Raw genomic sequence first — 21,045 nt, 5'->3', positions numbered from 1 at the left:
TGCTGGGGCACTGGGACTTGAAGGGACAGTGCCTCTTCAGGGATGTCAATTCTCACCTCAGTTTAGTCACTGCAACTGCAATGTTAAACATGCGATTGAGGGAGAGCATCCAGCTGCCTGACAAAAGCAATTCTTCCAAGTATTGAAGGCCTGTAACAAATACAGGAAACGTGTACAGTGCATCTTTTCTGGAGCTTTGACGTTTTTGAAGAAAAGAACTTTACAGCTTTATTCTTATTACTATTCACTATAGGGTGAAAACGTCACTGAAAAACTCATTTCAAGCAATGTCATTCTGAAAGGTTCAATGTTACTGTGACCCACAGAAGTCACCAAAGAACTAGGTGTTCTTCATTAGCTCCATCACTGTGCTTTGCACTGTGACTGCAGGCCCCAGAGTCTTCTGCTGGTCTTTTCAGTGCTAGGTGCTATATAAACAGTGAAAGACGGGCTGGTGGTTTACGTCAGTGCTTGTAAACCTAGTGAATTTGTTGACTCTTTTCTAAAAATAGAAACTAGTCATGGCACACTCATTTTCCCCATCTTCCCCCCCTGCCCTGGGTTTATGATCACTATAAGACGGAAGGATTAAATTGCTGTAAGGATATGGAAACCCAGAGCCTGTGTGTTTCCTTGCAGTATGACACGCAGTAATTGACAGGAAGAGGAGTAGGTAGTTATCAAACACAATCTTTGCTTTATATTGTTGTGAAATATTTAACATACTGTGACTGCTCTCGCTTGTGAAGATGCCCATGCAGGAATGACCTGTCGCTTGCAGGGAGGGAGAGAAAGGAAAAAATAAAGGAAGGAAGCAACAACTGGGTGAGGTCATATAAGGTGGAGAGGGATTGGAGTATTGCCAAACTTCAGGTTATAAAAGAAACGAAATGTTTAGCCTTAAACAAATGGGTTTTTTTTTGGTTGGTTTGTTTTGATTAATGTCATAGGTTTTTGTTTGCTCTCTGTTTTGGAAGACTTTCATCCCCAACATGCAAGCTGTCAGCTCTTTTTTTTTTTTTAATGAATATTTTGATACTGTTCTGATGCCAAAAAGTGAGGCTTTAAGGAAAACGATGAATGCTGCACAGGAGTCCTCAGGGTTGTGCTGCAGCTGGGTGAGCAGCTCACGTGACCGAATGGGTGGGTGCTGCCAGGGGGCTGCCCAGGCCCTCCCTGGGCCTTTCCCAGGCTTTTGGTCTCATCCCCAAGCCATTTCAGCTTGCTCACACAGCAGAAAACTAGTATGATACAAGCAGCATATTGTTTTCTTGTGGGGTTAGGTTGGCCTGGCAATAAATCCAAAAAGTATTAGTGTTGGTAAGAAGTAAGCGATTGCAACTCAAAGGATGGTGAGGAAAGGAAGGGGATAAAGCTAACCCTTTTCTGTGGGGGTCATCTTGGTCAGTCTCCATGGTTTTATTTTTGGTTTTGAGCAGCCTTTTTTAGTCTGTCCTGAGGCCATAAACATTTTCATTTTCAGAATGTTTGCAAAGTGAAAGGTTGCACATCCTTCAAGTGTGTTGGACAAAACTCGAGTTGTTTTAAAATCATTTATCTTCAGGAAGTGTTGGTGGGTTTAATGTATTTTTACTTTATATGACTTTTTAAAAAGCATTTTCTATCCATTTGCTCATTTGAAGATAAGGAAGTTACTTAAACAATCATATGACTATTAAGCTTTTTGGAACAGGATGGTAAATATTCATCTGAGTCTGCAAGAAAAACATTTTAATTCTCTGAATTAAGTTTTAAGAGATGATATTTAAAATTCATCATATAGTAGTTATTTTTTAAAATATATTTTAAATGGGATTCTGGAAAAGAGAGGAGAGAGAAATAAACATTACAATTGTTCTCAGTTTGTATCTCTTGGCCAGTTCATAGCATAAAACATAAAGCTGTTGCAACCTGTTCTGAAGTTCAAGAGGTGATTGCACTGATGGCAGGTCTGCTGAGCTGAAGCGAGCTCTGTGAACAGCAGCACAAACAGTAGTAATTTTTGGCAATGTAAGGCTAAGGCTTTATTCCCCGTTTGGATTCCAGGCAACATGTATTTGACTTCCTTCCGTAAGGATGATTAGAAACTGATGAGTTAGCGTGAAATGGTGATCTCTCTCTCTCTCTCTCTCTGTCGCTCTTTATAGGCAAGGCACCACATAAAAACTGGCATAATTATGGTAAGCTTTGAGGAGACAGAAAAAGGAAGGTCCCTCTTAAACAATTTCACAGGAAGGCCCTAAATGTACTTAAAGCAAGCTTTTTCTGGCTATTCTTACTTTTTTTTTTTTTTTTTCCAAACCAGGTCAAAAGCAGGAAGCACTTGAATTCTTGTGAAGTGTCCAGCTTTGGGTTCTTTATATTTCTGTTTCGGTGCAATGAGCCATTCCTAGGGAGCTGCTTGTTTTTCTGTGTCTTGTAGATGATGGTTGTTAATTACTTGGCAGGGAGACGGGAGTGCTCAGAGAGCCTGACAGCGGGCTGTGCACCGCTGACTTTGGGGAGGAAAAGTGTTCTCTGCTGAGCAGCTGGAGCACCGCACAGCTGTGCTGCTGATACGTATTTAAGGGACTCACAGCCACATGTTTATCACCCTCTTTATCACTGTTCTTTATCACGTCCATAATTTTAAATATACTTCGATCTTTCAACTAGCAGAAAGTAGTGGCTGGTGTGCTGTTGTGATGCTATTATGCAGTTAACATGCTGTAGCCTTTTCTTTAATTAGAGCATGTTATTTTAAGTCTCGATTCATGTATGTTTAGAGAATAGGGTTTTGACACAAACACACACATTTCAATACTGTTTTCTCCAACAGTAACCCTTAAGAAGGGATTGAATGGAATTAACATCATCTAGTGGCTACTTGCCTCTAAAAAGAGTGCCTCGTCTTCCTTTCCCCTGTCAATACATTTGCATCTTTGCCCAAGTCCCAGTGCATCTGAGGTGACTGAAGGTGTGAATCTGGAAGAGAGTTAGTTGCGTTTTTTTTTTTTTTTTTTTTGGCAGGATTACATTTCTGAGGGCTTAACTTTCCCGGCCTGCATCCTGTGGCTAGACGCATGCCAGCACTGATGCAAAGTGGTGGGAGCAGGCAGCCGGGAGGAGGGAGGGGAGCGGGTGGAACAACTCGTGTCAGTGCTGGCTGGCTCCTGGATGGCTTTGGGTTGCCAGATCTGGCCCGACACACTTACTGCCTCAGCAGCTGGCAGTGGGAAGCAGTTCCTGTCTATCAGTGATAATTTTATTGGCTTGTATTGCATAATTGACTTCTGTTTGGACCTTTGGCTATTATGCATTTCAGATATAATGCATATACATGCATACCTTGAAACTACTTAAATGCTATCAGAATGTATCTTTCTATCAGTGTGTTCAGATCTTCTGAAAGAATAGTTGTCAGTTATACTTTGAACCTCCTGTTATTAGATTTTTTTTTTCCTGTGGGTCTGTGGTATTTCTTTTTTTTATTTCTAAGCATCCTATTTCTAAAAATATTTGCCTAGCAATTCATCTTCTATCAACAGAAGTAGCTGAATGTATATCTTAAAGCATATGTGTGTTTTCTAAAATAGCTCTGAGTTGAGATGAATCTGAAACAACTGCATAGGTAACTGGGCAGAGAAGAAGAGGAAAATATCAACAATTGACTTGATAGGGAAGTCTTCTTAAGCAGTGTATAGTGAGCAAAATGGTGAAATTTACAGTTCAGTCTTATTTATCTTTTTTTTGAAAACCTGTAAGTATTTGTCAAACCTAAACACTATTGTTTTATAATAGCTTAGAATTTATAGAAGTGAATGACTTTTTTTAATTCTTTGAATTAGTATTACAATTGCATAAGTATATTCTATTATGACATCTTGAATAATTTCAATAGTTTGTACAAAATAAAAGTATCTGCATGTTTTTCTAACATGACTCCAGTACTGGAGGTGCTCTCCTTAATATGAAATGTTAGACTGCTGCTTAGTTATGGCATCCTGCTGGTTATCTTACATATAGTAACTGGAAGAAATTAAATCATCTTAAGACTCAGCAAATCAAGCAAAAGAAATATCTAGGGCTTAATGCCACAGCCCTTGTTCAGACAAGTGATTGTTCTGTGATCAGTGGGTCTGGTTATTCAAATGGGGTGTTGTCATTAAGTAGGAGGTCAGGATATTTCAAAAATGATGAGTGCTGCTGGTGTAAAATATGCTGATAACCTAAAATTCATTAAAAAAAAAAGTCACTGTTTTGTAGAATGGCTGGGGATCCATTCCTCACCTCACAGCTCTACAAGGAAAACTGAAAGGAAAAAATACTTTGGGAAAACTTGGCAGAAGTGCTTCATGCTAATCTTTTCTCACGGTAGGGTTCACCACAGTGGCTCTTAATGCAGTAGGAACTCAAGAAAGACACAAACCTTACTCAAGCCCTTCCTTCATCAAATGCGTGTGAAACTGTAAAAAGTTCACAAGGACACGGAGGGAAGCAAATGGCCCTCAGGTACAATGCTCACCAATTTTACCATGATTGCCACAGGGAAGAGATTGAAGGATGTAGTCAGTACTCTCCTGGGACTGTAAAATATTGCCATGTGAGAAGCACTTCTTGAGCTGAAAGTTGCTATCATGTATTATGGAACTAGCAAAAGACTGTGTTGACAAGGAGGGAGAAATTACCTGAAATTACCTGGTGTAGAAATGAGACAGTAACAGCAGAAAGCTGAATGTGGTGGTTTCAAGGATCAACTTACTCTGCGTTATCCTGGAGCGATGAAACTGCTGCTACTTACTATACACTTTTTATTATTTTATTTATTTATTTTTTGTGGTAAAGTCATCGTTTTTAAATACATGAAGCTTATGGTTTATCATTTGTAGGGTTACAAACCTTGGTAGCCTTTAAGTCTTGGAGATAGTCTTCACAAAAAGAAGAAAAGGAAATCAGGCCCAAATCACTTAAACAATATTGATACTATTTTATTAAAAACAAACTATGAAAAGTCTCCACAGGTAAAAAGAACACTGCTGCATATTTTCTATTTAGATTTTGGGCTTGATAATACATGTTCAAAGACCAAAGTGAAAATGAGTTTGAGGGACTGTTTTGTAATACAGGAACCCAAGTATTCATGTGAAAGAGTAGTTCTTGATTCCTGTAAACAGAACTCATTTTGCTTAGAGCTTTCCCTTCGATCATATGTTTTCTTCTGGAGATGTGACTTGAAAGTTGGTTGTCTCTGTTCATATGAGAAATCTCCAATAATCATTAAATAGCTGATTAACAGCAGCCATCACTAAAGCCGTTGTCCTAGTGTATATGAGTATAGGTGACTCCTAAGAGCCTTAATATAATAGAGTCTGTGTTTTTGGCCGAGGACTTAAGTCCTAAGCTACTACTCTCAAACCACAAACTGCACGTTGGCAGCATATTCTGAATTAGTGGTTTCCACTCAAGGGAAACGGAGGCGTGCTTCAGCCCAAGCTGGGCGGTCCTGCCTGCTCCCTCCATGCCCCTTCTCCCTTTCAGAGGAGGGAGTAGCAGTGGCAGGTTTCTGGAGGTCCTGCCATCTGGAGCAGTTGCTCTGTCAGTAGCAAGACCCACAGGCTTGCTGCCTCTGCTTCTTATGATGGAGGAAGATGTAAGAGTAGAAAACCACAGCAGCAGAGGCCAGCAGTGAGGTTGTTGCATTATCTCAGAGACTTGCAGCTTCCGCAGCCCTCCACCGCTGTGGCCATCAGTAACCTCAGCTTCAGCTGAGGTCCTCCACCCCTAAGGTGCCTGAGCGTCAGTTTCACCACTGGTGTCCTCCAAAAACTGAGTGATTAGAGAGCAGTGGCACTGCAAGTCTGTCAACGATAGGAAAGTTGTGGTCCAGCAGGGGGAAGGTGTAGAAGATGGCGACTGCAGAGATCCTTGTTCTCAGAAGGCTCAAACCATGGGTACAGTTTTTAAAAGCTGTTCACTGTTCCTTTTCCTGTTTTATTTTATGTGACTAGTTAGCATTATAGTATAGCATATACCACTTGGACTTCTATCAAATTAATTTTGATTTTAAAGACTCCACATACTGCAGGTGGTTTTTTGACTTGCTTTGCATTCCCTTTCCTCACTTTGCATTTCCATATTCCTGACTCCAGAATGTGCCCTCTCTGATGAGGCATGTGTTGTATTCTCTGTTGTAATCTCTAATTGTCCAATGGAGAAACTGTAATGTTTTCTAAGGAACTTGTTTTTTGGGCTCAGCCCTGGAAAGAGCCATTTGAAGCCTTGTACAATGTTTTTTATTTTGTCGGAGCAGCACCAGCAATGCAAGTTATGTTATTGCGCTAATCCAAAATTTAGACAAATGTTAAGAGATAGTCACATTAATTGCTGACTTACTCCTTTTACTAAGACCACAGCAGATGCACAGGCCTGCTTGCTTGGAAATTACTTTCAGATCAGATCTCAAAGAACAGAGATCAGAGCCAGGAAGGAAAGCAGAGTTAAGACACTGAGTATGCCTGCTGTAGCCAGCGCTGGCACAACATACGTAGTGAATGTGAAATTCACCATTGAGTCCTTTACTTTGTGTTATATATAGCATCCTGAGACTGAGGTCAGGAGGTTATCATTGTTTTATCTTACTTGTTAGTATTTTGGTGTTTCCTTTTGAAGCTTAGGCTTTAAAATCTTAAAGCAGGTAAGCTGTTTGAATGCAGTGGCATCAAAGCTGGTAGCTCGGCAAATTTGGGCTCTTTAGTTGCAGTGACTGTAAGGCACTATTTCAGGCACAAAAATAAAAATTACTGTGGGAAAGACACATGGTTTCTCCCAGCCAGAACAACCATAGAGCTCGAGAAAACACGGGAAAGGTGACAGTGGCTGCTTGCATCTCATGAATACCCACAAAACAGATCAGTGCAGTAATGTGTCGTCTTAGACCAAGCAGATATGGGTACGTATCTGCTTTGAATTGGGTTCTATCAAAAACACTCTTCATGACCCAGAGATTCTTAGAAGTGAAATTATTTCAAAAGAACTATTATTCATAATGAAATTATTTCTTATTAGAAAATTGTGTGTCTCACACGGTTGAACTTGCTGAAGTTTGTTTCAGTTCTATATTCCTGCTGTTTGTTTTCAGTGGCTCACGTGTGTGGTGTGCATACTATAATTTGGAAACCTCTGCTCTTCATTATTATGCAAACTAGCTTACCTACTAAGAATCTGAATGTTTTCTGGTTCCCAGGAAGTATTGTGTAGCAAATATTTGGCATACCAGTTTTGAGTTGAGTAATGTTTCACTTGTTTAATTTTACCATCAAATGTTGTGGTTATATTCACCATGTTTATTGAACAAAAGGTGTGGTATCGATACACTTCTTGTTTTCTACCTTATTTGCTTGCAGATTGATTTACTCCTTGCAATAAATGCTGTGAAAGGGAGGACAGCATTTGGTAATCCTAAGGATGTTTCCATGCACTGACATGAGAAATAATAGCCTTGTATGCATCACATCTCCATTATTCCCAGAAAGTGGTCTACCTTCTATTGAACTTAGAATATTTTTGCTTGTGTCTGGAGAATAGCTTTGTAAGAATTTTTTTTTTCTGGATTTTGCTAGCAAGTGTATCTGAACTAATACTTCACTAGAACTTGATCTGCATCTTAAGTTTTTCCAAGATTCCACTCTTCAAAGATAATTCTAAACCTTCTGATATTTGCCTTTTATTTTTTTTGGCCAGCACCATACTGCAGAAAGAAAACTAATTTCTTCATCTACACAGCCCTACTGACTTCAGCAAAAGTTATTTTTCTCTTTTTACAGCATTGCATTATCAACCGCTTGCAGTATTTCAGCAGTTGCTCACCACAATAAACGCTGCCTGACGTTTAACCTTTAGAGCTCATCTGCACAGAACAGAATATCAGTGTGAAATTTTTGCACTGTTCTGAAGTTGCAACGCATTCACAAATCTGTCATTGCTATGATAGAGAGGGGACAATGTATCAAAACACAAATACATAATTAACTTTAGAGGATAGCATTTAATAGAATTTGGAAGAAGGTACATTTTTTGTTTGTTCTCATTAGAGACACTTGGATCTCCAGGCTTCCTACTCTCCTCCTCCATACTCCAGATTTTCAGATAGTTTTAGCTTATTCCAGGCTGTTATTCTTAAAACATGTTTGGGTATGTAATTAGCAGTATATGCCTCAAAGTATTGTATGGGTTCCTCACAAAAAGGGCAAGCTTGTGAATAGTAGTCACTGAGTTACTAAAAACTTAATTTTGAGAGCAGGTTTGGACACAGTTGTGGGCAAAATCCATGACCTGATTTACTAGATTTCCTGCTCAGGCCTCAACAAATCTGCTATTGTAACTGCTTGTGCAAGAGTCCTTTGGCTGCTTTCTTCTTTGGACTTAGGAAACAGCTCGTTCTTGCGCTGGCCCCACTATGGCTCCTGTAGTGTTCAGTGAAGCAAGTGGATGTTTGAATGAATCTTTTTAGTGTCACAATTACTTAATATTGTTTTCAATTTACCAGGAGATTGTATGCCTAGATTACTGTGGCTAAACTAATGCTTTAGGTAAAGGCTTTGGTAGGGAGAATATTAGCTGAACCTCCATGTGTGTCTGGGGGCAAGTAGGAAGGGTGAAGCTTTGCACTGATGTTACGCGAAAAGATTACCAATATTAAATCAAAACCACAATCATGATGGTAGGTATTGTTGGGACTTAATACATCAGGTGTGTATATGTAGTTATGTAATTTTCAGAGAAGTAAAGCTGGTTTTGAGACTTAAATTTTGCCTCCTGCCAGTCCCCAAAGAGTAACCCTTTCCCCATAGGCTTTGGTTACATCTGGAAATGTTGCATTTCGTGCATTCAGAATGTACAATCAAGAGTAAATCACAATGGCAGTAAAAATTAGAGGGGTACTGGAGCAGTATGGATGCAGGGATAAAAGCGGATATCACAGAAAATCTGATGGTGGGATTATTTTCCTGAATTATTGTTTCCAGGATTATTTTCCTGAAGCTCATGGAACTTCTGATGGAAGACCAATGCAATACTGAAACATTACTTTAACTTTTTGTAAATACACAAGTCTTTTTTTCATGTTACTGGCATTTCAAGCGGGTTGACTGTCTAAAATGTTCATGGCTCCAAGTTATTTTTAATTAAAATACTCTGAAAAATTAGATAATGCATCTCCTAGCTTCAGACATCTAATTTTATTGCAGATGATAAGCAAAACAACTAAGCACTTATCAAACTTACTATGTTTGTTTTTCTTTTCTGTTAGTTATCTCTTCTTCCTCATTTACATTCTTGCCTGCCTCCATTTTAATTTTCTGTGCTCTTCGATGTATTTAATCATCCCCAATTATAACAAGCTGTGTTAGTCCTGTACTAGTGAATACAGTAACTGGCAAGTAGTATTTTGCTTATTGCATGTCTGAGTTCAGTTAAAATCTCTCAGTTATTATAATACATAAAATTGCAGAAATACACAGGTGTTTCTCTAATCAGATTAAAATCAATCGCAATGGGGATCTGTTTCAGCCCAGTAGAAACTGCAGGTTTTTGCAGCATATCTGGCTTTTTGCATATATAATAAAAAATTAAGTTGTACTTACAGAGCAATGATTGAATTTCTAAAAGGTAGACTGCTTTCTTAAATGGTCAGAATTGAGCAGAATTGCTTGTGGAGCAAGCATTTGGTATTTTTGTACGTGCTGAAAATGATGTGTTTGGGTTTTTCTTAAAATACGCTTGCAAGTCTTTGTTATTAGATAGAAATACAGGAATATTCACTGCAGATTTGTGTCACTTTTATTTATTTATTTATTTATTGCCTACATCACCTGGAAGGTAGTATCTTTCACTGGCAAGAAACTAGGGATTAAATTTCCAGGGATGTTAAAGTACGCTTTTCCTCCAGAGAATGTGACTACTCAGTTCTGTATAGAAGTATGGTGTGGCCAGATTTCATTTACCTTTTTCCATTCCAGCTTTACATATGAAGAAAGCTGAACGTATTTTGTTCATCCTGATGTGGCTATATTACTCTTCAAAACATGTGGCTTGGGGATGTGGAACGATTAACAGAATTACTTGCTTGAAATATGTCTTGAATATCTGTAGCGTGTCAATCTGCAGCAAATAAGTCTTCCAGACAGGATGAATCATTCATATAATGGTTTGTGCAACAGTAATGAATTTGGAGATGTTCTTCTTCCCTGCACTCGCCAAGCGTTGAATTGTTAGGAGTGTTAAACCAGAGTACATTTTAGGTCAGAATGCCTCTTGGAGTTTTGTATTATATCAGCGGTTGCAGAAGATCTCGCTGCAAAGAAGCAACCTCTTCTGTCGCTTGTATTACAGCGGAGGAGCTTTGAAAAATGGCTTTTGTGCATTGAATGCAATGAGCATGTGCTAGTCTGGTGGGTGGGTGGGTGGGGGGATGCTGACAACAAAACTGATTCTTAAAGCAGATCAATGTTTTTGCATTAAAAATTTGTTTTCAGATGTTCCTGGTTTTGTGAGACTTTGTGCTAAAGCTGTGTGTGTGTGTGTGTGTGTGTGTGTTAACAAGGCAGAATCCAAGCCTGAATATTTACTTTGAGGGACTGGGGTTGCATTTAAATGATAGACTTAGACTGAAGTAAGGACTCCTGCAGCAGGGCGCTGGCTTGCCCCCTGCCAGCTGTGTTCCTGCCTCTTCCCTTGTGCCAGCAGTGGTGCTGGAGTGGCCATGGGTTCACTGAACCCACCTGTCTAAAACGTAATCCAGCTTTCAGTTGTTTCATTTCTGCTGCTCATCTCAATGTGTGGTTTCACAATTGCTGGTGCTAGCCTAGGAGGAGGAGTAGCCAGGAGGAGAAGCTGGAGTAGTCGCTGACAAGGAGGGAGGAGTGGTAGGCAATAGAACTACCCTGTTCAGCAGCAGCTCTGTGTCTGGGTGAGTGATAGCCTTAAACAGGAGAAAGCACGTTGATAAAGTTGCATGTGTAAAATATGTTCCAATTCCAACCCTGGCTGTACCTTGTTTTCTCAGGGAATTCGAATAATAAGGTACTATTTTGATGGCGATTTCCAGCCTTGGCCTGAACAGTTGGCAGTAGAAGTGCCTCTCACTGATCTGCAGTTGCGGAGGTGGAAATCTTGAAGTGAGCTGTCAGATCTGCAGAAAGACAGAACAGTTTTCAAAAAGCTCTAAGACATCATCACACTTTTCACCCTCACTGCAAAGTTGTAAGACTGATTTCTCATGTATGTTCAGTTGCCTACCTGATGTGTGGGATGTACTGATCCTGCCAGGAGTTTCTCTTTCTTAAAATTGTTTGTAAGTTGGGGTTTTCCAAATTGGACTGTGAACAGTTGCAATATGGCATGGATTTCTGGAGGAGAGGGAAACTCAGTCTGTCAGCTCTTTGATGGAGATGGGGAAGACTTGCTCATACAACCCACATGCCATCCCCTGGGTCTGTCCAAGAACTTTCAATACTCCAACCTACATAGGAGAGGTGGAGATGGCACTTAAGGTATATAATGTATATATCCTGGTGTAATAAGGAATGGTCTGGGATAGAGCTACCACTGTAGTACAAGACAACTTTTTGTATATGGAGATACCCAAAGAAGCACAGCTGAAGAGTTTGCTCCTAAGATCACAAATGTCTGGTGAGCGTTATTAAATTGGCCTTGTGGCTGGTCCCAGAACCTTTATGTTCTTGGGGTAACTGAATGAAGCAGAAGAGGGAATGGTGCTATGTTGCAGCCACAGGTGTCCTGCATGTGTTGTGATCCCAATACTAGTGCCTTGGTTGGGTGGGTTGTTGATCTCTTCATGGACCTTTGCAAGCCTCCATGTTTGTAGAAGGAGCTTCTTAGTGTACGGCTATTGCAGTCTTTAAAAAGACAATAAGCTTCTAAGAAATAAGTATTTGAAAATACTGTAGCAATCCACAAATTATTGAAGAGTCTTTAAATAGTGTTAAGCAATAGCTGTGGAATCTCTTTCCACCGCTCTTTTAAGAGTAGGCTTGGCTGTTGCTAAGAATGGCTTGATATAATGGATTTTGCCTCGGGATAGGAAGATGCATTATATCAGCTCTTCTAGGTTCTGCAGACCAGTTGTTTTTCAGAAGACAACAGAGGATTGCCTTATGAAATGGTTGGCTGGGTTTTGGATTAGTTTTTTTGGAAACTAGCAAACAAAACCCCAATTGTACTTCATTTCTGCTAGTACAAGCAAGCAGAGGTAAAATGATGGCAAAGAAAAGCAATAAATTTAACTATTCAAACTCTACCCTAGTTATTTTGTGAAAATGAAAATAATTATGGCAACACTGCAAAAAATGAGAAATGGATTTTCAGTCTTCCCCTTGCACTTCCTGACAGAAAAAAAAAAAGTGGATTTTTTGATTCAGAGATGGAAGAATATTGACTTAAGTGAGATTTCTAGGTCCTTCATATAGTATTTTAAGTCTTTGATAAGGTTTACAGAATGAGTAACTTCCATGCCCACAAAACAAAATGCATGGTTTAGGCTTACAGAAGTACCTTTCTAACACATGCTTTTACTACAGTTTCTATTGTTTAGATATGTTTTGCTTTATTTTTGCATCCAGCTTTCTTACAAATAGCAGCATATTGATCCTCTCAATTAGAATGAATTCCGTTCTGCTAGGACGAAATGCAATAGAAGTTCGCTGGCTTTGTGCTTTGCTCTTTTTTTTTTTTACTGTCCGTAATAATTGCTCTGGCCTACAAAAAAATGACAATTAGCAAATTTTGGATGCTATCTTCAATAATTAAAATATTTTGAATGTATAGCATTTTGTGAACACTTTGGATACAGAAATAGAATGGCTGAACAAACACGCTGTTTTTTCAGTAGCTCTATTGAACAAGCACATTGACAGTTCAGATGGGAAGAAGTCAGAGATTGTAAGCTTTCTATAGGAGATACTAGGCTAGCCATGGTGGAAATATATATATATATATATATATATGTTTAATACATGCAACTCTTCAAGATTTAAGCAAAGTAATAAATTTGAGTGAAAGGTAAAGCTTATTTTTACAATAAGACACTCTCCAAAGTGAAGACAAGTATTCAAATGTTCTCTGTGGAGAAGTGTTAGCACTTAAAATGTGTGTTTGTAGTCATTCTACTTTGCATTTAATCCTGTTTCTAACTCTTGTTTTTTGAACATGTTTGTTTTTCAGGCAGCAGCATCTGTCCAAAGTCCTTAATACCGTCTAGATCTTGTCCAGTGAGTGCCACAGCCAGGCTAGTTGAGCAGAATGCACGCAATGAAGCGGCTCAGGGATTAAATGGAAGTGTGCCAGTCAAACAGTCCCCACGTTCAGCTTCAAATCCAAAGCCACAAGGTAAATAGTATCAAATACTTCAGTTTGGTAATTTGTTCTTCATCTTACTGTCAGAGAAGTAGAGCACCTTGGAAGAATTGTACTTCTTGGAGAGAAAATAATGGGGTAAAAGTTTGCTATGGAAATACAAATGTTCTGTAAATGCTTTGAATGGGTGGTTTCTGATGAAGTAATATTTTGCTGAGAAAGGTTCTCAGAAGAAAGATTGGACTTACTATCACGGTTTAAAAAATGGTAGGTGGTGCTTGCATCTCAATTATCTAGCAATTTGCTGTGCACTTACTGCCAGGCAGCAAGTGTGAAAGTCTTTCGGTGCCCAAGACGTGGCTAGTAGTTAAAGATGAGAAAACATGTGTAAGTCCCTTGTTAATATTAAGCTGATGTCAGGGCTTGTTTTTCATACGGATTACCATTTTTGAGCTGGAAGGTTGTGACACTATTTTTGAATGAGATGGAGTGTTTGGCAAGCTGACTTCACAGCAGGGAGGAAATTCAGGACCTTTGAGATTCCAGCTGAGCTCAGTACAGGTAGGATTATGTGGAAAGAGATTGGAACTCGGTGCTTGCACAGTAAAAGTTGTACGGTATGTCCTGCAGAGTAGTAGATTGCTCTTCTTCCTGTCCATAAATAGCGTTTTCAATTTTAGAAGATAAACCTACGTGTTGAAATCTAAACCTCTAACCATTTTTTATGTGGTCTTCTCAGTAATGTTAATGATTCTGCTGAGGTTGATCATAACACAGTCCCTGTGAGTCCCTGTTTTCTGGAAATCTCGAATTCAAAGAGAATCTGAACTGATGTCTTTTAGTAGCGATGTACAGTAGGAACTTCATCTCAAAAGAATTTTGAAGACTGATATCACGATCTTGCTCAGTGAATTGGATTCTAAGACACAGTGCTGATATGAGAGAAGCTAGAGTCACTTACAGAAAACTAGATCACATCTAAACCATGAATAGAAAATAGAATCATGTAGACTCATCATGTTGTGGATTTAAAAATCTGTGTATTGGTCCATGGGAAAATGCATCTTGAAGAATTTTGCAGTAGTCCTGAATTTATCTTAGAGTTAAGGAGGGGAAGACATTTTTGAAAAGCTTTGTTTATTTAGGGTGAATGAGAGCAAAATAAATCTGTTTTTTTTTTAATGTTGTTTATTATTATTTAACCTTTGATAAAACATTTTTAGTTTAGTGAACAATACTGGCAGTCATATGTAAACATTGCTTATCAGAGTGGTCTCTCTGCACCAGTTCCTAGGGCTCTGAAAAGCATTCTCCAGAGCTAAGTTAGCAAGAGACCACATGTTCTTCCCAAGAAAAATATTTTAGAAGAGAAATGGGCAATGAATAAAAAGATTTAAACTTTTCAAAAACAAAGACAGCCCACTTAGTATAAATTTCAGCTGTTAGATAAATTAGGCATTGGATATTATTGAACCTCATTCATTCAAGTCATTACACAGCTTTTGTTGCTCTTTTGTAGCCATGACTTCTTTGTTTATGCCAAAATTGCTTGCTCCAAAAGTGGCATAGCCAGGAGTAATGCTGTAGTCTAAGAAATGCAGCTGTGGAGATTCTATACAATAATACTGTCATAAATAGTATTTTGTGCATGCTCTATCCATGGGCCTATGTCTTTCTCTGTTCCTATTAAATGTGTGCTGCATATCAAAATTACAGAGTATTTTGTTTTGGCTTTTTTAAATTCAATTGAAGCAAAACAAAATAGAGACCAAATTGTTTAAGCAAACTAAATTGATCTAGTTTATTGGTTTAAATGTTACTGAGGTTTTTTTGGTTTTTTTTTGGTTTTTTTTGAGCAGCTATTAACGTACAGGTATGAAGTCATTTTAGTTTTATAGTAGCAGGAAATGTTTCTCCGAATTGTTGTTCTAGTCTTGCAAATACTAAATGTCCTTTTGTAATGAAAGGAAGTAAGATCACAGACCTGAATCGAAATGCCAATGTGTTTGGTTGCTGATGAATTAACTGTGAAATGACCTTCATCTAACCTACAAAAATGTATACAATTAAAATGAGAGAGAGAAAGAACACTTTGAAGTTGGATTATAAGTGGGGTATGGGTATTTTTAATAAGCTTAACTTTCATATAGAGGCAGAATGTCCAAAATCTTGCGCTTGAAATAAATGAACCATGGACTCTGAACGTGCTTTGCTTTGTACTTGGCCACTGAGCAGTAGTTTAAATTTTTGGAAACAGCTTTCTTAGGGCAGTTAGAGCAAGTGAACACTTTTTCTGCACAGAATCCAATATAAAATTCTTTCAAATTATTTTTTTTCCTGGCATTTCAAGGAGAAAACAAAGTAGCTGTCTGATACATTGATAGTAGGAAATAATAAAAAAAAAAAAGGCAATTTTTGTTCCCCATTAATTCCTTCCATTAACAATTTAGCAGTTCATATGTCAGAGTTCTGTGCTAAGTAGAAGTTGATTCACGAAAGTCTGCAAATTTGGAATGAAAGCAGAAGGTGAAGGCCAGTTAGGGTGTTAAGTGAGGAAGCCTCGACTGCAGAGAAAAGCAGTCACAGTGTGTACCAGCTGTGAAACGCGGTGCTTTGCCTTTGCATCAGAGTGGTGCATTCTCTGATAAAGGGGTAAATCCAGACTGGAGGTAGTCACTGGAAACAGCAAAATACGCTAATGAGTTCTGGGGCAAACGTAATGTGCGAGAAATGAAGCAAATTGTTAGAAAACTTGACATTTGTGCTTACCTACAAATACTTGGGCAGCAATCTGGACCTAGCGATAGCAGACTGCATGTGGAGTGACATGAACGAGTTGATGCGTTTTTTTTCTAGGTTCTTCTATTCCATGCTTTTTGAACCTCTTTTATGAGCTTTATATGATGCCCAGTTATGAAGTATTGGACACTAAAACTGTTGTCTCTAGCAGCCAGTATCATTGTAGGAAGGAAAATCTGTTAAGTGTCAACGCTTCCTCAAAGCAATGAAGGATCTTGTCAGTTGAGGGCTGCGCATCAGTTGCTCATTTAGATTTTTCTAATGAGCACTTAGGAGTACTTGTGAATCTCCTGCTGATTCCAACGAGGCATCTTTGTTAGGGTTGGAGATGACGTGCTGCTCCAGAAGATGGCCTGGTGTGTGCTACTATGAAACTGTATGGACACAAACATTCAAAACTTGGTCAGCTGAAGTGCATTTACTGTGTCACATCAGTCCTGCTCTCCTTTCTCTGCTAATTATAAATTAGTCCATGGTTTCGAAGCTATTTGGTGGCCTGGGCCCAGAAAAGCTGAAAAACCTCTTAAAGGTGTGCAATGTATACTGTATTTTTCTGGCAAAGGAAACTTCTACAATTAAAGGTGAACTGGACTGAAACTGAGAGCCAGCTAGACTTCTCCAAACTGTATGGTGCCTTAAGAAACCGAAACCTGTAGCAATGTCTCTTTTAGCAAGCAAAATGCTCATTTCCAAACCTAATCTTCAGAAAGGAGATAAATGAATAAAGCGCACTTGAGTGTTACTGGTTTTATTTCTTAATATGTTTTTGAAAGATACTTGTTCTGACATGATATAAAAATGTGGAAATGTACATCCTAAAGAGGAGCTGACATTTTTCCTCCTTCTGCTGAGTCTAGGTTACTGGTTATTTTGTACTGTTCTTGCTACTGTAAGTCTTTAGTATCTATCCAGCTGTGCTCGTTTGATCCTCATGAAGGTGATGGAGCACGCAAAAAGACGATGAAGATGACTCAGCTGGGAGAACTGTAGTTGCTTATCACAGGAACTGTTTTTATATTTTCATTGAATTAAAACGTGGCAGCATTTTTAACCAGCAGAATTTAAGTGCATAGAGGGTGAATGAACATGCGTTCTAAGAGAAGTGATAGACTTTGCTAATATGCCTTCTTGTCAGCAGAGGTTGTTGCAGCTATTGAGCCATTTGTAGGTGCCTCAAATTACCTCCCATCTCCTTATGCATATGCCAAGTTGAATGCACAACTAGGGACTACAATTTAAACACTGATTGTATATTTTGGCTAGCACAATGCAGTAGCGGCTACCTGAGTATACTAAGGGGTTTTCTTCAGGCAGAATATTCTGTTCATATCTCCTAATAAGCTCAAAATTCTACAGTGTAGAGACAAAAGTATTTATAGATTTGACAGAGCTCTGTATTATGCAGTATATTAAAATAGGCCAGTCTTTTCTCATTTCTTTTCTTTAAGATCCTTGCTCTGTGAACTTTGAAAAATAATCTGATTAAAATAAAACACTTTAGAAGTACATTGAGGGAAGAATTAATGGAATTTGTTTTCTGTAATTCCTGTTAATAAGGTTGACCTTACAGGGAGGTTTGCAGTGCTTTTTATACTATTGTGCTTTTCTTTTCATTGATCTTGTGACTGTCCTTTCCCCACTGTGCTATTTCTAAAAGTAATAGTAGCAACAGCAGCAACTGATTATGGGAAATGCTGTCTGTTAGATGGTAATAAGAAATAAAGAAGAAAATAACTTGCACTGGGGATTTGGTATGTCTATTTGGTTTGCGGTTCTCCTCTGAAGACGTCACAGGAATTTTTGATATACTGGTTTTGTCCAGTTTGACCAGAGATTCCTCCAGCTTACCCTACTGAAATATTATGTTGGTATTTTTCTTTCCTTTTTTTCCCTTAATAATAGCTATGAAAATGTGCAATCCCTTCACAGAATGTCCTAGAATTTGATTTTTGTCCCAAGGGAACCCCTACAAAAATAGCTTCCAACTAATTCTTTCTGCTTTATTAGTAGACACTAATTCCCTCAAGTTTAGTAGCTTTAATATATCCTTGTGAGGATATTAACTTATGAGATGTACAAAAGAATTGATGTACAAGTCCATTAAGTAAGAAAATTCACAGGACTGTGGGCTCTACACAATGAGTTGCAAGAAGTCTTTCTATAAAGAAGCCTAGTGCTGGTCAGTAAACCCACCCAACATCCTCTTTCCCTTTTGTCTCCTACCCTGGGGAAATGGCAATGCCCACGCTCAATTATGTGGCCTGCTTTTTCCCAGCCCACTTGTCTCGCATTTTTCAGCTGTCCCATCGCCTTTGTCAGCGCAGTAACCTATTCAGTGCTTTGACAGTTATGTGATGCTCGTTGGCCTAATTCTGCCACACATTCTCAGAGCTCCCTGGGAAGACGGAACGTAGGAGAAACTGTTCCACAGCACTGCAGCTGCGGGTGAGCAAATGTACACAGCCCCACAAGAAAGGCTTCAGTTAGCACATATACTCGAACACTTACACAATTTTATATTCTGTTTGTTTCAGGATTGTGTTGTAATTATTTGAAAATTACAGTATTTTCAGTTGTCCTTGCTGCACTGCATCCTTTCCCAAACTTCCTTTTTTGCTTGTTTTATCAAATAGGAACAAAGCTTAAGAGAACCAAAGGTACACACATACACATTAAATAAACTGATCTACAAGGACTTCTTTTCTTCTTCCTCTATTTCATTTGTCCCCAGTTGTAGTTGATATGATTGAAGTCTAAAGCTTTTTGTGGTACTTTCGTTTCTTCACAGTGTCCCTCATGGTACTTTTCAGACTGCAGTTATCACTGCAATCTCTCTCGAGTACAATTTAGTTATCGGATGCACAGATAAGTGTTACCTCCTATAAACTTAACCTAAGGTAGGAGGTGGAAAGTCATCCTAAATCAAGTGTCCCTTCAAATCTATCATATTCTGTGATAGTATATTTCTAAGAATTTATTCACTACCACTTTCAAGTGTTGGTTGGTGGGATTTAAGCTAATTCCTATGGCACAGTTTTTTCAGGGTGAATCAGGAAGCTGTTCTAGAATCAGGGATGTGACAAACATGGCTTTTTCCCATCCATCTATTGTGCACCCTGTAGCAGTGCTTATTGGTCTGTTGTGTAACTTGTGTGTGATTGCTGATGCACATTCTTACCTCCTTTCCCTTGTGCATGCTCCCTGGCAAGTCCCAGGTACCCGCTGGAGGGTCAGGCTTTGTGGTACACCTTCATGCAGTGCCTTCAGCGTAGCAGTCGAGCCCAAGGAGCGTCTGCTGCCACAGGCGGTGACTTGTCTTCTAGTCACTGCCATATTAAACACTGGCTGATCGTTAACTATCTAATAAGAGCTTATGGTAGGGATGTGGGAAAAAATTAGAAAAATGAAAAATATTTTTGGGGAACTGGATTTTCAGCAGTATAAATAGACAAAGGTTCACTAACTCAAGAAAGCTTGAAGCTGAAGACGAATATCTTTTCCACTGACAATTATCTTTGAAGTAATGAGGGAGAAGGTAAAGAATGAGAGCATCGACGGTTAGGGGCAGCAGTTTAAATCTCTCTTGGGAAAAGACTCCTAAGTCCCACAACATGCCTAGATCCTATGATTAATTCCTTTTCAGGATAAAATCTATATTTATGGAGGCAGCATATGTGCTTAATGCAGAACACCAAAAAAGAGAAGGAAAAAAGGGGGGGGGGGGGGGGCAGCTTTTTAGCTTGGCAAGTAGCGTGTAGTTTGGCTTCCACCCAAGAGATCATAGAATCATTAAGGTTGGAAAAAACCTCCAAGATCGTCTGGTCCAACTGTCCCCCAACCACTGCTATCACCCACTAAACCACGTCCCCAAGCACCACGTCCAGCCTTTCCTTGAACACCCCCAGGGCCAGTGACTCCACCACCTCCCTGGGCAACCCGCTCCAACACCTGACTACTCTTTCTGAGAAGAAATGTCTCCTCATTTCCAACCTTAACCTCCCCCAGGCACAACTTGAGGCCCTTCCCTCTAGTCCTATCACCAGTTATCTTCAAGAAGAGGCTGACCCCCAGCTCCCCACAACTTCCTTTCAGGTAGTTGCAGAGAGCAATAAGGTCTCCCCTGGGCCTCCTCTTCTCCAGACTGCACAACCCCAGTTCCCTCAGCCGCTTCTCACAGGACTTGTGTCTCAGGCCCTTCACCGGCTTTGTAGCCCTTCTCTAGACACGTTTCAGAGTCTCAAGGTCCTTCCTGTAGTGAGGGGCCCAAAGCTGAACACAGTACTCGAGGTGTGGCCTCACCAGAGCAGAGTACAGAGGGACAATGACTTCCCTGGTCCTGCTGGCTACTATGTTCCTGATACAAGCCAGGATGCTGTTGGCCTTCTTGGTCACCTGGGCACACTGCTGGCTCATGTTCAGGCAAACGTTGACCTCCCCCTCCCCCCCAGATCCCTTTCTTCTGCACAGCTTTCAAGCCACTCTGCCACAAGCCTTTGCAAGCCATTGCATGAGGTTGTTGTGGCCAAAGAGCAGAACCCGGCACTTAGCCATGTTGAACCTCATCCCATTGGCCTCTGCCCATTGATCCAACCTGTCCAGGTCCCTCTGCAGGGCCTTCCTACCCTCTGGCAGATCGACACTTCCCCCCAGCTTGGTGTCATCTGCAAACTTACTGAAGGTGCACTCAATTCCCTCATCCAAATCATCAATAAAGATATTAAAGAGGATGGGCCCCAACACTGACCCTGTGGGAACGCCACTCATGATTTTTGTCAGCTGGATTTAAGTCCATGCGCCACCACTCTGGGCCTGGCCAAAATGTAACAAGATGTCTGATACCACACAGCACATAAGTGTATGAAGTTCCTGTATTCATAAAACAGCTTGAAGGTTAAG

At 39.6% G+C, this 21,045-nt stretch overlaps 1 protein-coding gene across 10 annotated transcripts in view; it reads left to right on the top strand.

Moving 5' to 3' along the window:
* FGD4 (FYVE, RhoGEF and PH domain containing 4) overlaps positions 1–21,045 on the top strand; it is a 114,065-nt gene that overhangs the window by 56,027 nt on the left and 36,993 nt on the right. For all 10 annotated transcript variants that reach the window (XM_048058671.2, XM_066998340.1, XM_013173061.3 and 7 more), the window contains one exon: positions 13,219–13,383. In XM_048058671.2, the coding sequence (XP_047914628.1) occupies positions 13,219–13,383 (165 nt within the window). The remainder of the gene's footprint in view (positions 1–13,218; positions 13,384–21,045) is intronic.

Source organism: Anser cygnoides, chromosome 1 (assembly GCF_040182565.1).
Source record: "Anser cygnoides isolate HZ-2024a breed goose chromosome 1, Taihu_goose_T2T_genome, whole genome shotgun sequence".
NCBI classification, from domain to species: Eukaryota; Metazoa; Chordata; class Aves; order Anseriformes; family Anatidae; genus Anser; species Anser cygnoides.
Note: the sequence above shows the minus strand (reverse complement) of the source record. Positions and strands in the feature narration are given on the sequence as shown.